Here is a 24,357-nt window from a genome sequence, read left to right as displayed (position 1 = left end):
GGCAACTTGAAAGGGTCCGACCCAGTCAGCATCGTCCAAAGTCAACTGGGTCCCTGCCCTACCTCAGAGGTAGTCAGGGAACCTAGTTAAACTTACCCAGGATGTGTTGACCGGCAGCTGGAACAACAAAATGGCTGACCCGGTTACTCCTGTGACGTCAGCACGAGAGGTCATAGTTTTAAGGTGAAAGGGGAAAGGTTTAGGGGAAAGTTCTTCACTCAGAGTGGTGGGAGTGTGGAATGAGCTGCCATCCGATGTGGTGAATGCAGGCTTGGTCTTAAATTTTAAGAATGAATTGGATAAATACATGGATGGGAGAGGTCTGGAGGGTTTATGGAATGGGAGCAGGTCAATGGGACTCATGGAATGATGGTCACCACAGTCTAGAGAGGCCAAATGTGGTTCTAAGGATGGTTAGTGTGAACAGTTTTTTTTTCAGCATTCTCACTGTCTGGGAAGGTACCGACCCTGATACTCCTTTCCCTATGTCTCTTTCCCAACAAAAAGAGGCAAAGTAATTTTTGACACTTTGTCAAGTCATTCCTTTGGATAAAGCAAAAACTGCAAAAAGAATCCTCCAATTTTTGAGTTTTCTTGTTTTGTATAATCGAATGCTTTTCTCACTTAAGTTGCAAAGGCAGCGTGTTATGGTATTGAGAAGCACAATCTAAATGTGAAACTGTTAGCTGAGGCAGCATTGCTGGTGCTCGAGCTTTGAACCTGGAATAATGGGTTCAAGTCCATCGCATTCAAAAACTTAAGTACAAAACTGTAAACTAGAATTTCACTGCTGTAAGAGACATTAGCCAAAGGTCTTGTCCTCTCAGATGACTGTGAAACAATTTAAGGAAAGGAGTTTTGCCTAATTTGATCTGGCTCACTCCATGACAAAAATCAATGTTCACATTGAGTTTGCATGTTATAAATGGCTCCTCCCTTGCCTGTCATATCATGCTCAGAGAATTCAAATGTAATTCATTCACTAAAACACTTTGGGCCTTTTCTATTTGTATGAACTAATTTTCTGCATGATCTTACTGCATTATTTCCCAATTTTTTTTAAATTCTGATATAATAGAGCTTCCAAAAAAGTACAGAAGGATCCGAAGAAAGAAAGCCTCAAACCTAAAATCGTGAAAAAGACTGATTCATACAACCAATTTAAAAAAGATTGTTTGACAGCCTTGGATCCAATTGACGATGTTTACTGGGTCCAGAATTATGCAAAACCAGTGTTGGACATTGAGACAGCAATCGACTCTCTGAAGAAATTTCAACAGTTAGATTTTACATACCCAAAGCAGCCTGTTTACATTGATTTGAGGCTTGACATGAAACTGGAAAAGAAGGTGATGTTCACAAGTATCTGCTTTAAATTGTAGTGTGTATAAACATAAAGGAATAGCCTAATTTGCTGCTTTTAATATGTTGTTTGAGCATAATCAGTTAAGGTCCTCTGTTTCTTTATTATTGTATTCAAATAGTTGTCTGAGCTTTTACTTGTTCTGGCACAAGGATGCCTTCACTTCCATCAGCTGTGTCAGATCCCACCTGAGCAATCTCAATAGAACTCTGCCCCTTTCTCTTTCCCCTGTTGCCCTTTGAGATGCATATCTTTCTCTTGCAAGAGCAATCCCCATCTTTTTGCTATTAATCTGCCAGGACCTCACTGGGATATGGGAAGAAACAATAACACGCGGAGGAAACTCGCACAGAAATGGCAAGAACACTCAAACTCGACACAGGCTCAGGATCAAGCCCAATCCCAGAAGCTGTGAGGCAGCATCACTGATTGTTAAGCTTCAGACCTTATTAGTACCATATATGCTGGCGTACAAGACGGTCCTGAACTTTAACAATTTCACTCCAAAACCAGGGGTCGCCAAGTTTAAAATCCAAACCGTCTCAGCAAAGTCTCAGCATTTCCCCCTGCGCCAAGTATAAAATCCGAACCTTAGCAGCAAAGCCTCAGCACTCCCCGCAGGGTCCATCCCCCCAATCTGACTGCTGTCGGGTCCATACAGGCTTTAATTGGCCTGTTAAAGGAGCCAATGGTGGTTTATTTTTAAAAAAATGCTTATAAAATTTAAACCTTTACTGAGTGATTTGCTTTTAAAATATCGTGAATTGGTATATTAAATGTGCCTGGCAGTATCACTCCACTGGTCAGAGGTAAGTGCCAGACTTGGGGTAGTTTTATACAGCAAGTATAGCTCAAAACATACATTGTTGGTGGAAATTTGGGGGTGGGGTGGGGGGAGTGTCACCTTGTACAAGAGTCCTCTTGTACGCAGGTGTATACAGTGGATGCACTATTTTTCAGATCTTTCATTTGGATATAAATTCTATACACTGTTGTTAAACTTTGTTAATCCAGTGTACTTCAGTCTTTGGTACTGGACTAACAAATTAGTGTAGCCGTTAGCACAGCACTAATTACAGTGCCAGTGACGCAGATCCAAATTGGGTGCTGTCTGTAAAGAATTTTTATCTTCTTCCTGTGACCTGTGTGAGTTTTCTCCAGCTGCTCTGGTTTCTTCCCATCCTCCAAAGCAGATGGGGTTGGAATGTTAATTGGGTTTCATGGGAGGCCTTTTTAGGGATTTAATTTTTTTTTAAGTTTTTTGGATTATCAGATACGATTTAATTGCTAATCCAAAACTCTTAAGTTTACTTGTTTTTTTTAAAAGTTAAATTGTCAATTTTGGAGGTTGGGTGGAGTCAGGGGGGGTTAAAAAACAGAACCAGGTTCAATGGGAAACAAGTGGCTGAGTGGACAAGGAGGCAAGGGTTGAGTCCCTGATGGATTCAGCAGAGGAGGGAGCGCAGCAACCCCATCGTGTGATGATCCAGATGCCAAGCTATCTGCATTTCCCAGTGATTGGGTACGGGATCATCAGAATTTCCCTTGAAATAATTCTTGGCATGTGAGTAACTTGTGGTACATTTCCTACAATCGGAATCTGTTCTTTTATTAAATTTTTAGCCCTGATACACTGAATAAATCAAGCCTGTTAATATTTGGTTTGTTTTCCTTTTTCACTAAAACTGTTATCCATTGGATATAAAATGCTAATTTTAAACAAAAAAAAACCGTTAAAATAAAATTGCACTCCCAAAATCGCACGCATTTTGCACACGTTCATTTCTTGGCTTCCAACTGCAGGGTGAAGCCAATTGAGCAGCAAGATTACTGCAACAGCACACAAATGCTGGAGAAACTCATCAGGTCAAACAGTGCCTTTATGCAGCAATGGTAAAGATGCGTCATCCTGGATAAATGGCTCAAGCCCGAAACGTTGGTGATGGATCTTTACCTTTGCTACATAAAGGCACTGATTGACCTGCTGAGTTTCTCCAGCATTGGTGTGTGTTGTTTTTTTTTCACTTAACCACGACGTCAACAGAATCCTGTGTTTTACCTAAGGTTAGTGTAACACCTAGTGCAATGCTATTACACCATCGTCAATCTGGATTGGAATCGGGTGCTGTCTATAAGGTGTTTGCATGTTCTCCCTGTGACTGATATGGGCTTCCTCCGGGTGCTCCAGTTTCCTCCCAACCTCAAAAAAAAAAACACATATGGAGTTGGTAGGATATTTGGTGTATTTGCGTGACTTGGGCTTGTGCGACTCTAAATTATTTTTTTAAATTGAAATGAAATAAACATTAAACTGCAATCTGCTTTGTGATAGCAAATTGAAAACAAGTGGTTCAGAATTGATATTTTTCTACTTAAATTTTCTTACCCCATTTTGCCTCCCTCATTTTCCCTTGGACCAATGGTCTACATTAATTACAACAGAAATGCCCACATCATCACTTATTAAATAATAAATAATTATACTTTCTGGCATGTTGTTCATGATGAGAAACGTTTCTTGTATCTCAGAAAAAAGTGGATCCATTCGTCAGAGTTGTACAGTTGCCTTATGCTTTTACGACAAAGCCCAACAGCGTGGTTGTGTTCACAGAGGTGAGTGAAAATTGTTTAATTTTCATTAGTTTCAGAAGTACCTTTGCAACTGAGGATGCTCCAAATTCTTGGTCATTTTTACAGATGGTGAGTATATATAGAAAATAGAAAAAAAAATCTGGATGAGGTTTCCGACATTGCCGAAGCCATGGTCGGTCTGTCCATTGACTGCAATGTACTAGAGCTGGGGTGACCAACCTTTTAATTTTAAATATAGACCTACAGCATGGTAACAGGCCATTTCAGCCCATGAGACCGTTTTGCCCAATTTGCACCCGATTAACCTAAACCCGCGGTACGTACTCGTGGGCCAAAATGGCCTGTTACTATGCTGTATGTCTAACTTAAAAGGTTGGCCACCCCTGTACTTGATTTTGTGATGGATGAGAGAGGGGAAGCAATTAAAATGGAAAATTGAGCATTTCTGGTCTTATTTAGTTTGCATCCATGCAGAATTTGTTTATCTGACTGATGTGAAGCAGCAATTTGGATGGCTATCCAATTAAAAATGAACAACATTAATTATATTTACTCTGTTATTGATTTTGTCTTCTTGGCTCTGCGTTAACCTCAAAATGAGTGTCCTCTTTTAGGATCTATTTTATAAAATCTGCAGATGTTAAAATAAAAATAGAAAATGCTGGAAACACTTGGCAGATCCGTGGAAAGAGAAATAGAATTAAATGTTTTGGGTCAAAGACCTGTTGTCTGAACTCTTGTGTTTTTTTTTGACCGTCTTTAAGCTAAAATTTAATATTGTTCCTGCTTCTGCACCTGCTGAAAATTTCCAGTCCTTTTCGCCAGCGTTTATCTGAAATGTTGTTTTCTTCCCTGCAGAATCCAGAAGTAGTTACTGTAGCTCAGCAGCATGGAGCAGATGTCGTAGGTGGAATGGAGCTTCTTCAAAGAGTATGTACTTGTGACAAAATTGAACATATTTTTCACAGTTGAAAGTGAGTCAAAAATATTCCTAACAGCATGTTTAAAATATTCATGAAGTTTATTAAATGTGGTGATTTATTTTTAGAATGGCACAGTGTACCTTGCCCCATATTAATGGAAACGAAGAGCACAGCACAAAGCAGCAGTTTCCAGAACTTTCATAGTTTGCGGATTATTAGGGCCTCTTTGTAGCCGGTCCTCCTTCCTTGAATTTTCTTGGTGAAAGTTATTCATGGCGAGGATGCAGTAGTTCTGGAGAAAAATTGTACTAGTATATGCCATTTACCTTGAAGAGGGGCTCAGGCCCGAAACGTTGGTTATAAATCTTTATCTCCTGTGGACTCTGTGAAACTTTGGTTTTAAATCTTTATCTTCTGTGGACCCTGTGAAACGTTGGTTATAAATCTTTATCTCCTGCATCAAGAGCTGTGACTGCAGCAGACCACCTCTGGCTTGTGTTGACCAGTGTCTCGCTTGTGAAGAGCAGGAGAGACGATCTTGCCATTGTCAACCAGCATGATCAGTGCATTTTTTTTTGGTTTAACAGCAGTCATTCACACTCCTTGCCTCTGTTCATTCCATTATCATCTTTTCGTCGTGGATCCATTACTTGAGGTCCTTTGAGATTTGGAGAGAACATGGATGTTGTAGTGCTCTGCTTTGCTCGAGAAATGCACTTGCATGATGAGTCACAGCTGTCACTCTAAATAAAAAAAAAAAGTATCAGTCACTGCCCCTCAAGGCACAACCAAATAAAACTGCAATTAATGTTTAAACATTATGAACCCAGTGTGTTTATCCCTCAAATCCCTTGTGATTCATTCTACTGCATTCCTGTTGAAGGATTCATTCAGCACCTAAATCAGTCGTTGTATTTAATATTGTTATTTATTTTGTCCTGCGGCTCTTCGAATAAACAAGATGGAGAGGACAGTGCACTAAACTTGTAATTTGCTGTGATTTCAACAGGACAGAATGCTTGGGATGGGAATCAGTGCTGCTGCAATGACTAAGTCCTGATCATAACCACAAACTGGTCTTTTTGCAAGGGTATTAAAAATGTTCACTGTGCACTCCTTCATGAATTTGAAAGTTAAGGTAGCTTTTTAATACTTCCAAAGGGAAAACAACTTTTCACGCTGATAAGTGCACATCATTTTTGAGGGTGATTATATAAAAAAAAAACCTCATGAGGGTCAATCTTAAGAAAGTGTCCTGTTGTACTTGGCTCTATTCTGAAAACCTACACAAATCAAATGGGTGGAAATTTTAGTCCTTTTTCAAACTGCGAAAAAAGGACATACATCTATCGAGAAGATCAAGGTGACCTTCCTCAAAGACTATCGGATGATGCCTCCTGCATCACCCACAATGAAGTGTTTCAAAAGATTGCTGATGGAGCAAATCCACTCTCGTCCCTGGAAGGACCTGGACCCACTTCAATTCATCTATAACGGGTCAACAGCAGATGCCGTCTGACTGGCCTTCCATTCTGCATTGGGTTAAGTAGTCCACAAGAACACTTAACAACTCGTATTTAACACCATCCTATCAGCAAAGCTGAGAACCATTGAACTTAACAGCACAGAAAAAAAGGCCCTTCAAGTCTATGCCGAACTATTCTGCTGGGTTCCACTGACTTACACAGTCCACAGCCCTCCATACTCCTCCCATCCATGTACCTGTCCAAATTCTTCATAAATATGTAAATTGAGCCCTCATTCAACACTTCATCTGGCAGTTCATTCCACACTTCCTCCAATCTATCTGTGAAGAAGTTCTCCCAAATTATTTCCCAAAACTTTCCCCTTTTGCCCTTACCCATGTTCTCTGTTTTGTATCTCACCTACCTTCAGTGGAAAAAGCCTAGTTGCATTCACTCTACCTTTTCCATTCATAATTTTGTATACCTCTGTCAATCTCTCCTCATTCTTCTATCCTCCAGGGAATAAAGTACTAAGCTTTCCCTGTAATTCAGCTCCTGAAGTCCCAGCAACATCCTCGTAAATCTTCTCTGCACTCTTTCTAACGTATTGATTACTTCCTAAAATTAGATGACCAAAGCTGCACACGGTTCTCCAAATTTGGCTTCACCAATATCAAAAACAACTTTACCATAACATCCCAAACTCCTATACTCAATACTTTGATTTATGAAGGCTGATTTGCCAAAAGCTCTCTTTTCTACCATATCTACCTATGACACCACTTTCAGAGAATTATGTATCTGTGTTTCCAGATCCCTTTCCTCCACTGCATTCCTCAGTGCAGTACCATTTACCATATTTGTCCGACCTTGGTTCATTACAAAATGCAACACCTCACACTTGTTCTGCATTTTTCAGCCTATTTTTCCAGCTGATCCACATCCTTCTGCAAGCTTTGAAAGCCTTCCTTGCTGTCCAAAATGCCTCCAATCTTGGTGTCATCTGCAAACTTGTTGATCCAATTCGCCACATGATCATCCAGGTCATTGATATAGATGACAAGCAACAATGTTCCAAGACTGATCCCTGAGGCACACCTCAGGCCTCTATTCACAGGCCTCTCGTCTGAGAAGAAATCATCCACTTCCACTCTCTGGCTTCTCCCATGTAGTCAATGTTGAATCCAGTTTTCTGCCTCACCATGAATACCGAGTGTCTGAACCTTCGTGACTAATCTCCCAGGTACAACGTTTTCAAAGGCCTCGTTAAGGTCATACAGTCAACATCCACAGCCTTTCCTTCATCAACTTTCCTGGTAACTTGAAAAATTCTACAAGATTGGTTAGCCTAAGGAGGAGTCACGTGATGGAGTAGTGGCCGGACGGTGAACTCCAGCCCTCTCCAGAAAAGTCGGGAAAAATAAGAGAAAACACAAAGGCACAGAAATAAAAGTTACAGAAAAGTGAGTATAAAGGTGGAAAGAAGATGGCGACAAAAAAAGAAAAGTCGAAAGCAACGGTAAGAAGAGAGGAAGAGAAGACAAAGGAGGAAAAAGGTGAAGGCCTTACCTGTCCGAAGAGGCCCGCTGCGGAGAGAGAAACCCGCTCCCTCAGGTCGGTAAATAATGGACTACAAAAATGGCTCGCAGAGCCGAGTAAAAGTGCGCAACCGCGCATGAAAAAAAACACACCGACGGGAGGGGGGACCAGCTGGGGAGTCGATCTCCACAGCCGGCAACGACAGCTGCAGAACACCTGCAGCAAGAAGAGACCACAGAAGACAATAGAAACAAGAAAGAAGAGGAGGAAAGGGCAACAAAGAAACAACAGATGGTCAACCCAGAGGAAGAAGAAGAGGAAGAGTATGGTGAAATAGAAGAAGAAAAGAAAGGCAAGGTAAAGGATATACTTGCTCTTATTAAAGGATACATGGAGTCATTTAAAGAATGGCAAACACAGGAATTTAAGGATTTAAGAAAAAGAATAAACAACACAGAAGAGAAAATAAATAAAATGGAGATGACCTTAACAGAAATGGGAAAGAAAATGGACAAGATGGAAGAGCGGGCAGTAGCAGCAGAAATGGAGGTAGAAGACTTAAAAAAGAAATTGGAGAAATCTAATAAAAAAACTAAAGAGACACAAGAACTACTAGCTCAAAAAATAGATACAATGGAAAACCATAACAGAAGAAATAACATAAAGATAGTGGGCCTTAAGGAAGATGAAGAAGGCAAGAATATGAGGGAGTTTATAAAAGAGTGGATCCCTAAGACCCTAGGATGTCCAGAACTACAGCAAGAATTGGAAATAGAAAGGGCACATAGAGTATTGGCCTCTAAACCACAACCACAACAAAAACCAAGATCTATTGTAGTAAAATTCCTAAGATATACTACAAGAGAAAAGGTACTGGAGAAGACAATGGAAAAAGTAAGAGAGAGCAACAAACCACTGGAGTATAAAGGGCAAAAAATCTTCATTTATCCAGATATAAGTTTTGAACTCCTAAAGAAGAGAAAAGAGTTCAATACAGCAACGGCGATTTTATGGAAGAAAGGGTATAAATTTATACTAAAGCATCCAGCGGTATTGAAAATATTTATTCCAGGACAACAAAACAGACTATTCTTGGATCCAGAAGAAGCACGAAAATTTGCAGAACAATTACAAAAATAGACTGAGGGAGGAAGACGGGTAATGAGAGTTAAATTGATCACGATTGATATGTATGTGGGTAAAGACAAAAATAGACTGAGGGATGAAGATGGGTAATGAGAGTAAAAATGATCACGATTGATATGTATGCGGGTAAAGAGGTATAAGAGTGAATAGAGACAATGAGCATACATGAATGTATCTGTACTTAGAGGAAAATATAGATAGTATAGACAAGAATTAATAAGGGAAGGTAATGGAATAGAGAGAATAAGGAGGGAATTAAAAGAGTGACCTTTGTGACATATGAAAAGTGAAATCTTTTCTGGGGGAGGCGGGGTGGGGGGAAATAGCGGTCACTGCAAAATCAGTTGATGCTTGCGAGTGGATTCGCAAATCCAAATGGAGAGGGGAGATGTGGTTGTCCGACAAGGGATAAAGGACAACTCAGGAGGTGAAGGGGAGATTGGGGATAAATAAGATAGAAATAGGAGAATAAGGAAAATGTTGGATGTTGTAGGAATGTTGTCTTATAAAGAGTTGAAAATAAGAAAACAGAAATGGAAAAGGAGGAAAGGTAATGATGGAAAAACGGAAAGAGAAGATAAACAAAATATAAAAGGGCTACGCTGAACTATATGTCTTTAAATATTAATGGAATACATAACCAAATTAAAAAGGAAGAAACTACTAAATTTAAATGAATAAATGTATTCCATTAGAAAAAATAACATATTGGTTAAGAAATAATATTGAAATATTCGAACAAGTATAGGAGCCTTACATTAAATACAATAGCGAAAACCTACCGGGGACAAACATTACCTAAGTTGATGGAAGGAGAAGGAAAGAAAAGAATGGACTCAGTAGAATTTCTGGTGTAATTTTGTTGAATGACAACATTGTCTGACTGGCTTAATGCAACCTAGATTGTATACCTAAAATGGATGAGGGGGGGGTGGGGGGGTGGTTTGGGAGGAAAGTGGGGGGGGAGAAAAAGTCACTGTATATGTGTGAAAAAGAAATAGTGTATATCATGGCTAATGTGATTTATGGTGTGAAAAATATATAAAAAAAAAAGATTGGTTAGCCTACCATGCACAAAGCCACGTTGACTATGCTCAATCAGTCCCTGGCTATCCATATACTTGAATATCTGATCTCTTTGGGCACTTTCCAATAATTTACCTCCAATTCCCATCAGGCTCGCCAGTCCATAATTTCCTGGGTTTCTTTGGGAGCCTTTTTTAAACAATGGAAAAGCATGAGCTGCCCTCCAATCCTCTGGCATGACACCCGTGGCTGAGGTCATTTTAAATATTTTTCCCTGGGCACCTGCAATTTCTACACTAGCTTCTATCAAGGTTTGAAGGATTATCTTATCAGCCCTGGGGATTTATCCACTCTTATTTGCTTTAAGACACGAAGCACCTCCTCCTCTTGCATATGTGTAGGTTCCATGACCTCACTGCTTGTTTTTCTTACTTCCCTGGACTCTGTGCCTGTTCCTGGAGTAAATACAGATGCAAAAAAAGATTTAAGATGTCTCCCATCTCTTCTGGCTCCATACTTAGCTGACTACTCTGATCTTCAAGGGGACCAATGTTGTCCCTTACTATTTTTTTGCTCTTAATATACCTGTAGAAACCCATGGGATTTCCTTCACATTGTCTGCCAAAACAACCTCGTGTCTTCTTTTAGCCTTGCTGATTTCCTTCTTGTTTTTTCTTTATTTTACTCCACAAATACCTCATTTGGTCCATGTTGCCGATAACCAGATCGCCAGTATATCTCAAATATGCCTGTCATGAGACGCGTAGGACGTGGGATCATAAACCTCCTGGGAAAATAGAAGAAAGTGATTATTTAGCTAAAGTAAAGAGATTAAAATACAAAGGAAGAAGATAAGAACAGTCCATTTACTTTTTAAAATGCCTTTGAAGAAAGGAACGGTTGTTGCTGGAGCTGATGAAGGTGTTCCTGGATATGAGAAGAGGCCTCTGACGCAGAGAAGTCCCAGATCTGGAGTGACAACTAAGGCCTGTCAGAGAGTTGAGTTGCTGGGAGTGGCAGCGAGTGTGACCAACCTTTCGGCTGGTGAAGATGGCGTTGGGCTAAAGAAAACAGATCCTTCAAGCAAGGTCAGAATGTCAAGTTCGAGTGAGATGATTGATTTCAGTGGTGAATTAGCAAGTGTTGTAGAACAAGGACAGACAAGATTTGGAGAGACTGCTTCAGTCTATGAAGATGTTAAACAAATTAAATATAAAACTAAGGCTATACAAAAGGATAAAGAGAACCCTGATGGTGAATTGCAACAAGTATGCCTGTTAACTTTCCCTTTAATGCATATTATACTCTTAAAATTTCTCCTTTGACAATACCTTCAGTTACTGAACACATCCTTGCCAGAAATCATCCTGTCCAAATCCACGCTTTCTCGATCCTTTCTCATTTCCTCAAAATTGGTCTATTTCCAGTTTAGATTCTCAACCCTCAGGCCTATCCTTTTCCACAATTACCCTGAAGCCTACAGCATTATGGTCACTAGTCCCAAAAATAATGTGTTCATCATCATATTATACCATGTACCTATGCACTGAAATTAGTAAGCTTAATTGAATTAAAAGGTACAAATACATGACATCATCACAGTAATTCTTGTGCAAAAAATTGGCTTGTGATAGAGCATGTAGTCCCTTTGTGCTTTCGTAGCAGTCCTTGACTGTTGTAATGGGGAGGTTCAAGAATCAAACAGCTGCTCTTGAACCAAGAGGTGTTGCTTTTCAGGCTTCTGGTTGAAGTGAGAAGAGTAAATCCATAAAATTGCTGGAGAAACTCAATAGGTGCTGCAGCCTCCATTGGAGGCAAAGATGACCAACATTTTGGGACTGAGCCTTTTGTCAAGATGTGAGCAAAAAGATGGCAGGTGCGTGAATAAAAAGGTAGGGGGAGGTGGAAGAAGGGGCAAGGGGATGAGCATTGGCCAATAGCCATGGGCTGAAGAGATGAAAAAGCTGAGGATTGATTGGGGAACTAGAGTGGTGGGGGGGGGAGGTAGGGTAGCTCTGTCAATACAGAGGTTGTGACCAGGGTGACGGGGGCCATTTAGAATGTTGGCATCCTCCTTAAGGTAGTGCCTCACATAAATGTCTTCAATGGATGAGAGTCAGACCTTGCAATGGACCTGGCTATTTTTTATTATCTTCTGCAGACTTCTGATATCCTGGGCATTGAATCACCAAACCAGGCCGCGATGCAACTCGGCAGCAGCATACTTTCCACAGTGCACCTGTAGAAATTTGATGACCTGCCCAATCTCCTCAGACTCCAGAGGAAATTGAGATGATGGTGTGCCTTCTTCAGGGTGCCTCGACGTGCTGGCTCCAGGAATGGTCTTCTGTCGTATGGATTCTCAGGAACTTGATGGTTCTGACCCTCTCCACCTCGGGGGCCCATCAATGCAGTTAGCTGCATCGTACCTTGGGATCTCTTTCTTCAGTTGAACAATAAGCTTGGCCTTGGTGATGCTGAGGGCAAGATTGTTGTTCTGGCACCACCTAACTAGATTGTCGATTTCTATCTGGTCATCTGATTCATAATGGTGGTGCCATAAGCGGATGGGAGGATTGTTTTGTAGCTGGACAGCTACCCAATCATGGGTGCATGGGAAATGAAGTAAAGGACTGAGCACGCAGCCTTGGGGGCCCTTTTTGGTCAGCGTGGTGATGTGGTCAATCTGCACATGGTGTTTGCAGATGAGGAAGTTGTAGGGAGAGGAATAGAGTTTGTAAGTTTTGCTGGAGTGATGGTGTTGAACACCAAGCTGTAGTCAATGAGCAACAGCCTTATGTCGGCGTTCCTGTTCTCTCATTGATCAATCACTATGAGAAAGCGTGTGTTGTTGACATTATCATGATGGGCAATTTTAAATGGGTCCAGGTTCTTCCTGAGACAGAAGTTGATGCTCTTCCAAAACATCCTTGAAGAACTTCACAGTAGTAGTCAGGGCCACCGGCTGCCCATTGCTGAGAAAGTTCACCTTGCTATTCTTGGGCATCAGGATGATGGATAAAAACACAGAAATGCTGGAGGAACAATCTTAGCGTCAGCAGACATGTGTTTCTCTCCATCGGAATGATGGATGTCCTTTTGCAGCGAGGCATTGAAATTGTCTATAAAAACTCCAGCCAGTTGGTTTGAACAGATTTTCAGGATGCTGCCAGGTATGTGGTCTTAACTGTTTCAGTGCATCCAGCAAAGGCAACAATTTATCAAGCAAAGCCTGGGGCAAAGAAAAGACTTTTAAGTCACTTAAAGAAGATACCAGCACACTAGGTCAGTAAATGCAGCACAAGGAAGCTTGGTAATCGTCATTGAAGTGAACTTCAAATAAGATTGAATAGTAGGGAGCTGCATCACAACAACTCACACTCCCTCCCACACTCCCCATCCAGTATCATTTCAGCCCTTTGACATTCTCTGGAGAATCAAATTGAGGGCCTGATTGCTGTACTAAAGGGACATCCGGAATCGCTGCACACTCTGCTTCACAGAGACCTGGCTCATCCCAACTCTACGGATTCAGCCCGAAGGTTTCTCCCAACATTGCATGGACAAGATGGCATCCTCGGGTAAATGAAGAGGCGATGTGTGTGCTCCATGGTTAACTCTTCATGGTGCTTAAATGGTGTGATCCTGTCTCAAGACTGTTTCCCTTACCTGGTATATGGGGACTGAAGTGGCAACCATTCTCTTCCATTGGCCTGACTAAAGTCTCCATCTGTCTACATGTTAAGCCAGCACTGGAAGATCTATTTGCCATGTTCAATTATCCTGATACCTTCTCAATCATTGCTGGAGACATAAATCAGGCCAGCTTAAAGAAGGTACTACTAAACTACCACCACTAATGATTTTTGCCTGGATCAAACGCTCACTTAGCCTTCAGTACACTGAGGATTCTGATCGCTCTATTCCACTTTGGAAAGTCAGACAACCTGACTGCTACTCCTTCCTGCGCACAGACAGAAACTGAAGAGTGGTGAAGATCTGGGGAAGTAGAAGAGCAGCCAATCACTTCATGGACATCCAATCCCTCTAGGCTGAAACGATAGGGGTATTTAAGACTTTTAGACATCACGTGTGAAGGAAAAGTTACGGGGTTAGAAAGGTTTCGTATTTTTGTTATGAATAGATAGATTGGCATATTGAGGGCTGAAAGGCCTGTACTGTGCTATCGTGTTCTACGTTTTTAGAAGATTTGAATGGGAGAATGAGGTGACTGTGGCAGACAATTCAAAGACAGCAGAGAGGCTATACAAAATTGCAAATTTTGTACACTGGCGAATTAGTAATAGGGAACAAGAGTTGGCAGATGAACAGTGTATGTGCGATAGATGTCAGCATACAAGATGCAAAACATAAAGTCTGCCAATACTATTGTTAAAGTAAAAGCACAATGCTGGAGAAACTCAGCAAGTCAAATAGTGTTTTTTATACTGTATAGCAAAGAGAAAATTGCATAACTGACATTTCGGGCTTGAGGTAACCTTTTTATTAAACTTTATTTATTTGAAGAATCATTAGTAGTAATACAGAATACATTCCATAAAGAAAACTTTATATGCAAGGGAGAGTTAGGAAAACGGAATATAAAGCTAGACTATTATCGGACCACTCACCCCTGTTATTGGCAATAGAGCTAGAAGACATCCCTCCAAGAATGTATAGATGGAGATTAAACCCCATGCTACTTAAAAGACAGGATTTTAGAGAATTTATTGAAAAACAATTAAAAATGTACTTTGAAGTAAATACGGAATCAGTGGAAGATAAGTTTATACTATGGGACGCAATGAAAGCATTCATTAGAGGGCAAATAATAAGTTATGCAACCAAGATGAAGAAGGACTATAATCAGGAAACAGAGCAGTTGGAAAGGGAAATAATAAACATAGAAAAAAAATTAGCAATAAAGGAAGATACAACCAAAAGAAGAGAATTGGCGGATAAAAAAATAAAATATGAAACATTACAAACATATAAGGTGGAGAAGAATATAATGAAGACAAAACAGAAATATTATGAACTAGGGGAAAAAACACACAAAATCCTAGCATGGCAGCTTAAGACAGAGCAAACTAAGAAAACGGTATTGGCAACAAGGAAAAAAGACAAACAAATTACATATAATCCAAAAGAAATTAAGGAAAACTTCAGAGAATTCTATGAACAATTATACCGAACCGAAAACGAAGGGAAAGAAGGGAAAATAGATGAATTTTTGACTAAAATTGAACTACCAAAACTACAAATAGAGGAACAAAATAAATTAACAGAACCATTTGGAACAGTAGAAATACAAGAGATAATAAAAAATTTACCAAATAATAAGACACCAGGAGAGGATGGACTCCCAATAGAATTCTACAAAACATTTAAAGACCTAATAATACCGCCCCTCCTGGATGTAATCAACCAGATTGATGAGACACAAAACTTACCAGATTCATGTAAAACAGCAATAATTACAGTGATACTAAAACAAGGGAAAGATCCACTCTCACCAGCGTCATATAGACCAATATCTTTGCTAAACACAGATTATAAGATAATAGCTAAACTATTAGCGAACAGATTAGCAGAACAGGTACCGAAAATGGTAAATTTAGACCAAACTGGATTTATCAAAAAAAGACGCACAACAGACAATATTTGTAAATTTATTAACTTAATTCATGCAGTAGAAGGAAATAAAGCACCGGCAGTAGCAGTTGCTTTAGACGCAGAGAAGGCCTTCGACAGAGTAGAGTGGAATTACTTGTTCAAAGTATTGCAAAAATTCAGTTTACCGGAGAAGTATATTAATTGGATTAAAGCATTATATAAGGGACCGTTAGCGAAAGTGACAGTAAATGGACATGTATCAAAGCAATTTAACTTAAGCAGGTCAACGCGGCAGGGATGCCCACTATCACCATTATTGTTTGCGCTAGCTATAGAACCACTAGCAGAATCGATAAGAAGAGATAATAATATAAAAGGAATAAAAATAAAAGACAGGGAATATAAAATCAGTCTGTTTGCGGATGATGTGATAGTGTACTTAACAGAACCAGAACTATCAATAAAAGAACTATATAAGAAATTGAAGGAATATGGAGAAGTGTCGGGATACAAGATAAACGTAAATAAAAGTGAAGCAATGCCTATGAATAACGCGGATTTCGCAAAATTTAAGGAGGAATCCCCATTCAGATGGCAAACGCAGGCAATAAGATACCTAGGTGTGCAAATAAACAAAAATCTAGGCCAATTATATAAACTCAATTACAATCCACTAATGAAAAAACTACAGGACGATTTAGAGCATTGGAAAGAGCTACCACTAACACTGATAGGAAGGATAAACTGTATTAAAATGAACATTTTTCCAAGGATACTATACTTATTTCAGGCATTGCCAATACAACTGACAGAAAAATTCTTCAAAGAATTAAAGAAAATAATAAGGAGATTTTTATGGAGAGGGGGGAAACCGAGGATAGCACTAGACAAATTAACAGAATGGTATAAACAAGGAGGCTTACAATTGCCAAACTTCAAAAATTATTATAGAGCCGCACAATTAAGGTACCTATCAGATTTTTATCAAACAAGGGAAAAACCAGACTGGACGAGACTAGAATTAGATAAAATAGGGGAAAAGATACCGGAACACATATTATATAAATGGGACGAAAAATTGGTACAACATAGAACTTCTCCAGTATTACACCATCTCCTCAATATATGGAAGAAGATACATGTAGAAAGAAATAAAATAAATTACCAAATACCAAAACTAATATTGACGCAAAATAAGCTACTCCCTTTTACAATAGACAACCTTGCCTTTAGAAAATGGGAAAAAAAAGGGATTAAAAGGATAGAAAATTGTTTTTCAGGAAGTAGATTCTTATCCTTTGAACAAATGAGAGATAAGTACAATATAACGGGAGATACAGCGCTGGCATATTACCAACTGAGATCCTACTTGAAAGATAAATTAGGAAGCAACTTGAGTTTACCAGAGGGAAGTAACCTTGAATATGTGATTACAGATACAATGTTAATCAAAAGATTTATAAAAAATATGTATATTAAACTGCAAGAAAAGGAAAATGAGGAAACAAATGGTAAAACTAAACAAAAATGGGAACAAGATTTAAATATAAAGATAAAAAAGGAAACATGGGAGAAGTTATGCTCTGGAACGATGAGAAATACAATAAATACGAGGCTGCGTATGATACAATATAATTGGTTACACAGACTATACATTACACCGCAAAAGTTAAATAAATGGGACCCAACAGTATCTGATAGATGTTTTCGATGTAAAAAAGAAAGGGGAACAACAATTCATGCAATCTGGACATGTGAGAGAGTAGAAAAATTTTGGGATGATCTCAATCAGATATTAAATAAAATAACAGAAAACAATATACCAAAGAATCCAGAGATCTTTCTCCTAAGTAACATAAAAAATAAAGAATTTGGAATTGACTTGGAGGATGCACAAAAAAGATTTGTTAAGATAGCCCTAGCTGTAGCAAAAAAATGTATTATGTCAACCTGGAAATTGGAAGATAATTTGAAAATACAACAATGGTATATAGAAATGAATAAATGTATTCCATTAGAAAAAATAACATATAGTTTAAGAAATAATATTGAAATATTCGAACAAGTATGGGAGCCTTACATTAAATACAATAGCGAAAACCTACCGGGAACAAACATTACCTAAGTTGATGGAAGGAGAAGAGAAGAAAAAAATGGACTCAGTAGAATTTCTGGTGTATTTTTGTTGAATGACAACATTGTCTAACTGAATTAATGCAACCTAGATTGTATAACTAAAATGGATGAGAGGGGGGAGGGATGGGGGGGTGGCTTGGGAGGAGGGAGGGGGGAGGGAGAAAAAGTCACTGTAAATGTGTGGAAAAGAAAAAGTGTATATCATGGCTATTGTGATTTATGGTGTGAAAAATAAAAAATTAAAAAAAAAAAAAAAAAAGAAAACTTTATATGAAAAAAATATATATATATATATTTATAAAAAAAAACAAAAAGAAAATAATAATAATTTAAAAAAAAATTAAATTAAATTCCCCACCCAGTCAGCCAGCTCTCTTAAGGAGAGCTAAAAATATATAAACAGAAACTAAGAATATATATAATAAATCAAAATATATCTAAATGCATATATTCCAAATATGGTAACTATTTATTAACAAAAAAAGAATAATTGTCATGCAGATTATATGTAATTTTTTCCATAACAATACAAGCTTTCATTTCATTTTGCCATCGCATTATATCAATCTTGCCATGTTTTTGCTACACATTTTCGAGCTACAGACAATGCTAAATATATAAATGCAATTTGAAATTTATCCAACCCTAATCCCTTTAAAGGAATCATATAACCCATTAAAAAAAATAGATGGATCTAATGGTAACTTAAAATTATATAATTTTTCCAAAATTAACTTAATTTCATCCCAGAATGATTATACATGCACACAAGACCAAACAGCATGTAAAAAAGTTCCAGTACATACACCACATCTAAAACAAGAATCCGAATTACTAAAACCATATTTTTTCAATTTCTATGGGGTTAAATACAACTGATGTAGAAAGTTATAATTAACCATTCCATACTGCACATTCGTCAATTTAGTAACACTATCATGACACGTATCTGCCCTTTAGTCTTCAGGAAAAACAAAAGCTAAATCATTTTCCCATTTAAGCTTAGACTTCTCCCATTCCGGCTTATCCATATTGTCTTGTAATAGTTGGTACATAACAGAGATATAACCCCATTTTGGTATAGAAGAAATCAAAGACTCGAATTCCATCAATACAGGTAAAATCATCTCTCTACCAAACATATTTTTCACCAAAGCTCAAAGTTGATAATAAACATATAAAGAATTTTCAGCAATATCAAAACGCTCTTTCAATTGATTAAAAGAAATAAACTGTCCTTGTACAAAACAATCCTGTAACGTTTTTATACCCTTAGAATCCCAGCTCTTTAAATGACTATTAAACATTGAAAAAGAAATAAGCTGATTATTATATAATGGGGTTAAAATTGACAATTTACCTTTTGATCCTAAGATCTTTTTTTTAATCCATAGCTTTAATAGAAGTTTTAATATTGGCATATTATATTCCCTCAACAAATTTACATTCCATTGAAATATAAATTGATACAACTCGACTTCAGAAATACAAGCCATCTCAACTTTAGACCAACTCGGGAGATGGTCCAAATCCATCAGACTACTAATAAATTTCAACTAGGCTGCTTCATAATAACTTTGAGAATGGGGTAATTGAAGCCCACCTAACGCATACTTCCAAGTAAGTTTATATAATGCTACCTGCGGTAATTTACCTTTGCATAAAAATTCTCTCGTAACTTTATTTAAATCCTGAAAAAAAACCCTTTGAAAGAGAACACTGTATTGATTGAAATAAATATTGAATACAAGGAAAAGTATTCATCTTAATACAATTAACTCAACCAATTAAAGTTAACAGAAGATCTTTCCACTTAATTAAATCTGCTTTAATTTTTTTAAATAATGGAACATAATTTAACTTGTTTAAAGATTGATACTCAGTATTTACAATTATTCCTAAATATTTAATTTTATCAGACCATTTCAGATTTATAATGTTTTTATACTCTGAGTAATCTCCTTCTCCGACTGGCAAAATTTCACTCTTGTCCCAGTTAACTTTATATCCAGATAATGTTCCATATTGTAATAAACATTCCCGCAAATGTGGCAATGATTGTTCTGGGTTTGTTAAATATATCAAAACATCATCTGCAAATAAATTAATCTTATACTCTTCATCCTTAACTCTCATCCCTCTTATCTGTTCATTCTGCCTTATTGTTTGAGCTAACCGTTCAATAGCCAATGCAAACAGAACTGGTGACAATAGACAGCCTTGTCGAGTTGAACATGTCAGTTTAAACGATGATGAAACTTGACCATTTGTCACTACCCTAGCAGTCGGGTTCGTATATAAAGCTTTAACCCAACCAATAAAAAAAAAAGGGACAAATTTGAACTTCTCCAATATTTTAAATAAAAAACCCATTCGACCCTGTCAAAGGCTTTTTCCGCATCAAGCGCAACCACCATTGGATGGTTGGGCTGCTGTCGATATGCATTGATCAAACTAATCAATTGAAGAATATTATCTGAAGCATTTCTATTTTTAATAAAACCTGTTTGATCAACATGTATCAATTTAGGTAAATACTTGGCAAGTCGATTTGCTAACACTTTTGCTATAATTTTATAATTGACATTCAATAAAGAAATGGGTCTATACGAAGACACATTCAACGGGTCTCTATTGTTTTTCAGGATTACAGTAATTAAAGCACTAGAGCAAGATTCTGGTAACTCATGCTGTTCAGTCACTTGTTGTAATACCTCCTCAAACACTGAAGATAAATCTTCATAAAAAGTTTTATAAAATTCCACCGAAAACCCATCATCACCTGGTGACTTCCCATTGGGCATTTCCAACATAGCCACCTTACTCTCTAATTCTGTAAACGGAGCTTCCAGATCCGTAACATCCTCCTCTTCTAATGCCGATGACGTTAACTTAGATAAATAAGAATCAATAGAACCACTATCCTGTTTCTCCTCAGAAGTATATAATATTTTATAAAATGAATAAAACTGGTCATTAATTTCCTGAGGTTTATAGGTAACTGTGAATTCTTTTTTACAGCATTAATAGTCTGTGAAACCTGTTCCATCTTTAACTGCCATGCAAGTACCTTGTGTGCCTTCTCACCCAATTCATAATAATGCTGCTTAGATCGATTAATTAATCATTCAAATTAATAAGTCTGCAATGTATTATAACGCAATTTCAGTTTAGTCAAAGCCACTTTTTTTAATCTTCTGTCACTTCCTTCTGAAATTCCTTCTCCAATTCATCAATTTGCTTTTCTAATTCTAAACTTTGCCATATACTGCTTCTTAACTTTAGTGATATAGCTAATAATCTGTCCTCTTAAATAAGATTTTAATACATCCCATAACACAAAATGATTTTCTACTGAATTAGCATTCTCAGACAAAAAGAAAGTAATTTTTTTCAACAAAGGTAAAGAACTCTGGTTTTTTCAACAACATTGTGTTAAATCTCCATCTATAAGATGAACGAACCACTTTTGAACTTGCACAAGAAAAAAAAATAAAGAATGATCTGATATAACCTTGCTTTTATATTCCGCCTGTAGTACCCTTCCTTGTAAATGTGCTGATACTAAAAAATAATCTATTCTAGAAAATGAATAATGTCGAGATGAGTAAAAGGAAAAATCCTTCATCAAGTCCCAATTTGTATTGCCATCTTTGATTTCTTTATACTTTTTGGGGATCTATCCAACAAAGGATCCAAGACACATTTAATATCTCCCCCAACTAAAATATTTTCATTAGCTTTATTTAATAACAAAAAAGCATCCAAAATAAAACACTCATCGTCCACGTTAGGTGCATAAACATTAAAGAAAGTCCAAGATTCAGTAAAAATTTTACAATTCACCCTTAAAACACTTCCAGCATTCCCTTTCATAGTTTGCAATTCAAAAGGCAAATTCTTATGAATTAAAATTGCTATACCCCTTGCCTTAGAATTAAATGAAGAAAAAAACACATGCCCAACCCAATCTCTCTTCAATTTCAAATGTTCTTTTTCAGTCAAATGTGTTTCTTGTAAAAAGGCAATATCAGTTTTCATTTTCTTAATATAAGCCAAAACTCGCTTTCGCTTAATCAGGTTATTTAACCCCTGAACATTAAAAGTTGCAAATTTCAAATTAGGCATCCTTGTAAACAACAATATAATCACACTACAAAATATCGCTCCCCTTCTAGTAACTTAAAACCACTCTGCCTCCCCTAAATATTTTTTTAAAAGAAAATATATATAAAAATTTTTTTTAATTATCCTCCCCAAAAAAACTACCCAAAGGTAGTAACGCCCTAAAAAACTGGGTGTGGTAAACCCCACTAGTGGCAGATGACTATCCAGCCCCCCCCCCCCACCAGCCAGAAATACATAATTCACATCAATGCAATCCAGTACTGTAAGTATATTCAACCCAATGATTCCATTCCCAATGATTGTTCCATATCTTCAATGTCAATAAGACTTTGTGTTAAAACCTCTTTCTTTCCATTTCCATTTCCCCTCTTTTTAGGTGACGGTGGCGAAACTCTTCCATGTCCACGTAAACCCGGTAATGAATTAGCAAAAATTAATGCATCATGATCATTCTCAAAAAATTGAGATTGAAAGTTGCCATAAAAGACTTTTAACACAGCAGGATATCAAAAAACAAATTTATAACCCTTCCGCCACAGTACTTCTTTAGCCGAATTAAATTCCCATCGACGCCTAATAATTTCTTGACTCAAATCTGTATAAAAAAAATGCTCTGTTATTTTGAGTCATCATTGGAGATTGACTTTGTCGGGCCTTCTGTCCGGCCCACCGTAGTATCATTTCTCTATCTTGATAGTTCAGGCACCGAACTAAGACTGCTCATGGCGGTTGTCCCGGTAACGGTTTCTTTCGTAACGCTCTATGTGCCCTCTCCAATACTAGACCACCCAAGAAAAACTCTTTACCCAACACCTCGGGAATCCAACTCTTGAAAAATTTTATTGGATCAGATCCTTCAATGTCTTCTGGAAGACCCACAATTTTTACATTGTTTCTCCGACTTTGATTTTCCAATGAATAAACTTTTTTTCAGTGTCTTTCTTCTGGATTCCCCAATCCACAAACGAATCTTTCACTTTCTCTATTTTTTCCTTGTTACATTCAACTTGAATTTTACACTCAGAAAAAGCTGTTTCAATTTTTTTTTAAATTTCTTGCACTGTATCCACTGATTTAATACATTTACTGATATCCCTCTTAACTGTAGGTATATCTTCAGTCATATGAGATATTTTAGTTGTCACATCCAGAAATCCTTGAGTCATTTGTTTAAACATATTGTCCATTTGATAGGCAATCCCTTCCAAGACTGTGCAAACTGACTCCATTCCAGATTCCAGTTCCACATTTTGAGGCCTACCTTCTCTAGACTCCATCTCCAGTTGTTCCTGTGAACTGCTCGTTAAAGGTAAGTCTTCCTCTTCTTCCAGTGTTGTCGTGCCCTTCCCAGTGCGGCTGCGGGTTTGTAGTCGGGATGCTGCCGCTCGGGCTCCCCCACAGCCCACACATGGACCAGTAGTTCATGGACCTTTAAAGCACTGCGCAAGCCCGGCAAGGCCAAGGACTGCGCAGAGGCAGCTTCCAACGCCATTCTGCTCGTCCCCGGCCCACCTGACGGCAGCCCGGGCTCAAGGGCTCTTCTCTCAACCGGGTCGTCCGCGCGCCCAACATCGCAAATGTGCGGATCGACTCTGGCCGAGCTCATCATCATGCCGGCGCCATCTTGTGGAGACAAGGTCGGCGCCGGTGTAATACTCAGCCTGGCAGGAGTTCTCTGTGCCTTGGAGGTTCCAAACGACAATACCGTGGCTTCAATTGAACAGGTAGGCCTCAATTCTTCAGCACTTTTAAAAGGTAATTTCTTCTGTAGTATTTTTTAACATTAGTCGCCATTATGACCCACTAATGTTCCCAAAAATAAAGATATAACTTTTAATCACTTAGATAAACTTTAAAGATGGGTGCTTAAAAAACTGGCTGAGGAAGGGTGGGATCACACATCTGCCCTCTACGCCATCTTGCCGGGCTTGAGGTAACCTTGATGAAGGGCTCAAGCCCAAAATGTCAATTATGCAATTTTATCTCGGCATACAAGATGATGCCAGAATTTCCACTTAAAATGTAAGTTTTGAACAATACTACTGTATATTACTGCCCCAAGCCTGGCACTTATCACTGAGAGCTGACTGCCCCAATTGTTCCTGTAATTTCTGCGCTATTTTAATTTTCTGCCTCCGTACCAGATCATTTCTTTTCATAAAAAGGCTACACTGTTTATGAAGAAGTGAAAACTTTCCAAGAAACGCTATCTTTAAAAATTTTAAAGTAACTGATCACTGCAAGATTTATTATTGTGATAGCCTTTCAAGGCAGTGTCAGCCTGGGACCCTGGCTGATTGTTTACGGTTTGTCAGCTCCTGCAAATGGTGACTGGTGTGTGATGTTAGCAGTGCTGTTATTTTAAGGTATTTTGAACAAGTTTATAATATATTTTTATTGTTTTAATATAATATTACTATTA

At 38.1% G+C, this 24,357-nt stretch overlaps 1 protein-coding gene across 1 annotated transcript in view; it reads left to right on the top strand.

Annotated features, from left to right (window-relative positions):
- Nucleotides 1-24,357, top strand: part of mrpl1 (mitochondrial ribosomal protein L1) — a 74,359-nt gene that overhangs the window by 12,193 nt on the left and 37,809 nt on the right. Inside the window, exons 3-5 of the mRNA XM_069926776.1 lie at nucleotides 1,079-1,349; nucleotides 3,893-3,976; nucleotides 4,814-4,885. Of these exons, the coding sequence (XP_069782877.1) occupies nucleotides 1,079-1,349; nucleotides 3,893-3,976; nucleotides 4,814-4,885 (427 nt within the window). The remainder of the gene's footprint in view (nucleotides 1-1,078; nucleotides 1,350-3,892; nucleotides 3,977-4,813; nucleotides 4,886-24,357) is intronic.

This window comes from Narcine bancroftii, chromosome 3 (assembly GCF_036971445.1).
Source record: "Narcine bancroftii isolate sNarBan1 chromosome 3, sNarBan1.hap1, whole genome shotgun sequence".
Classification (NCBI taxonomy): domain Eukaryota; kingdom Metazoa; phylum Chordata; class Chondrichthyes; order Torpediniformes; family Narcinidae; genus Narcine; species Narcine bancroftii.
Note: the sequence above shows the minus strand (reverse complement) of the source record. Positions and strands in the feature narration are given on the sequence as shown.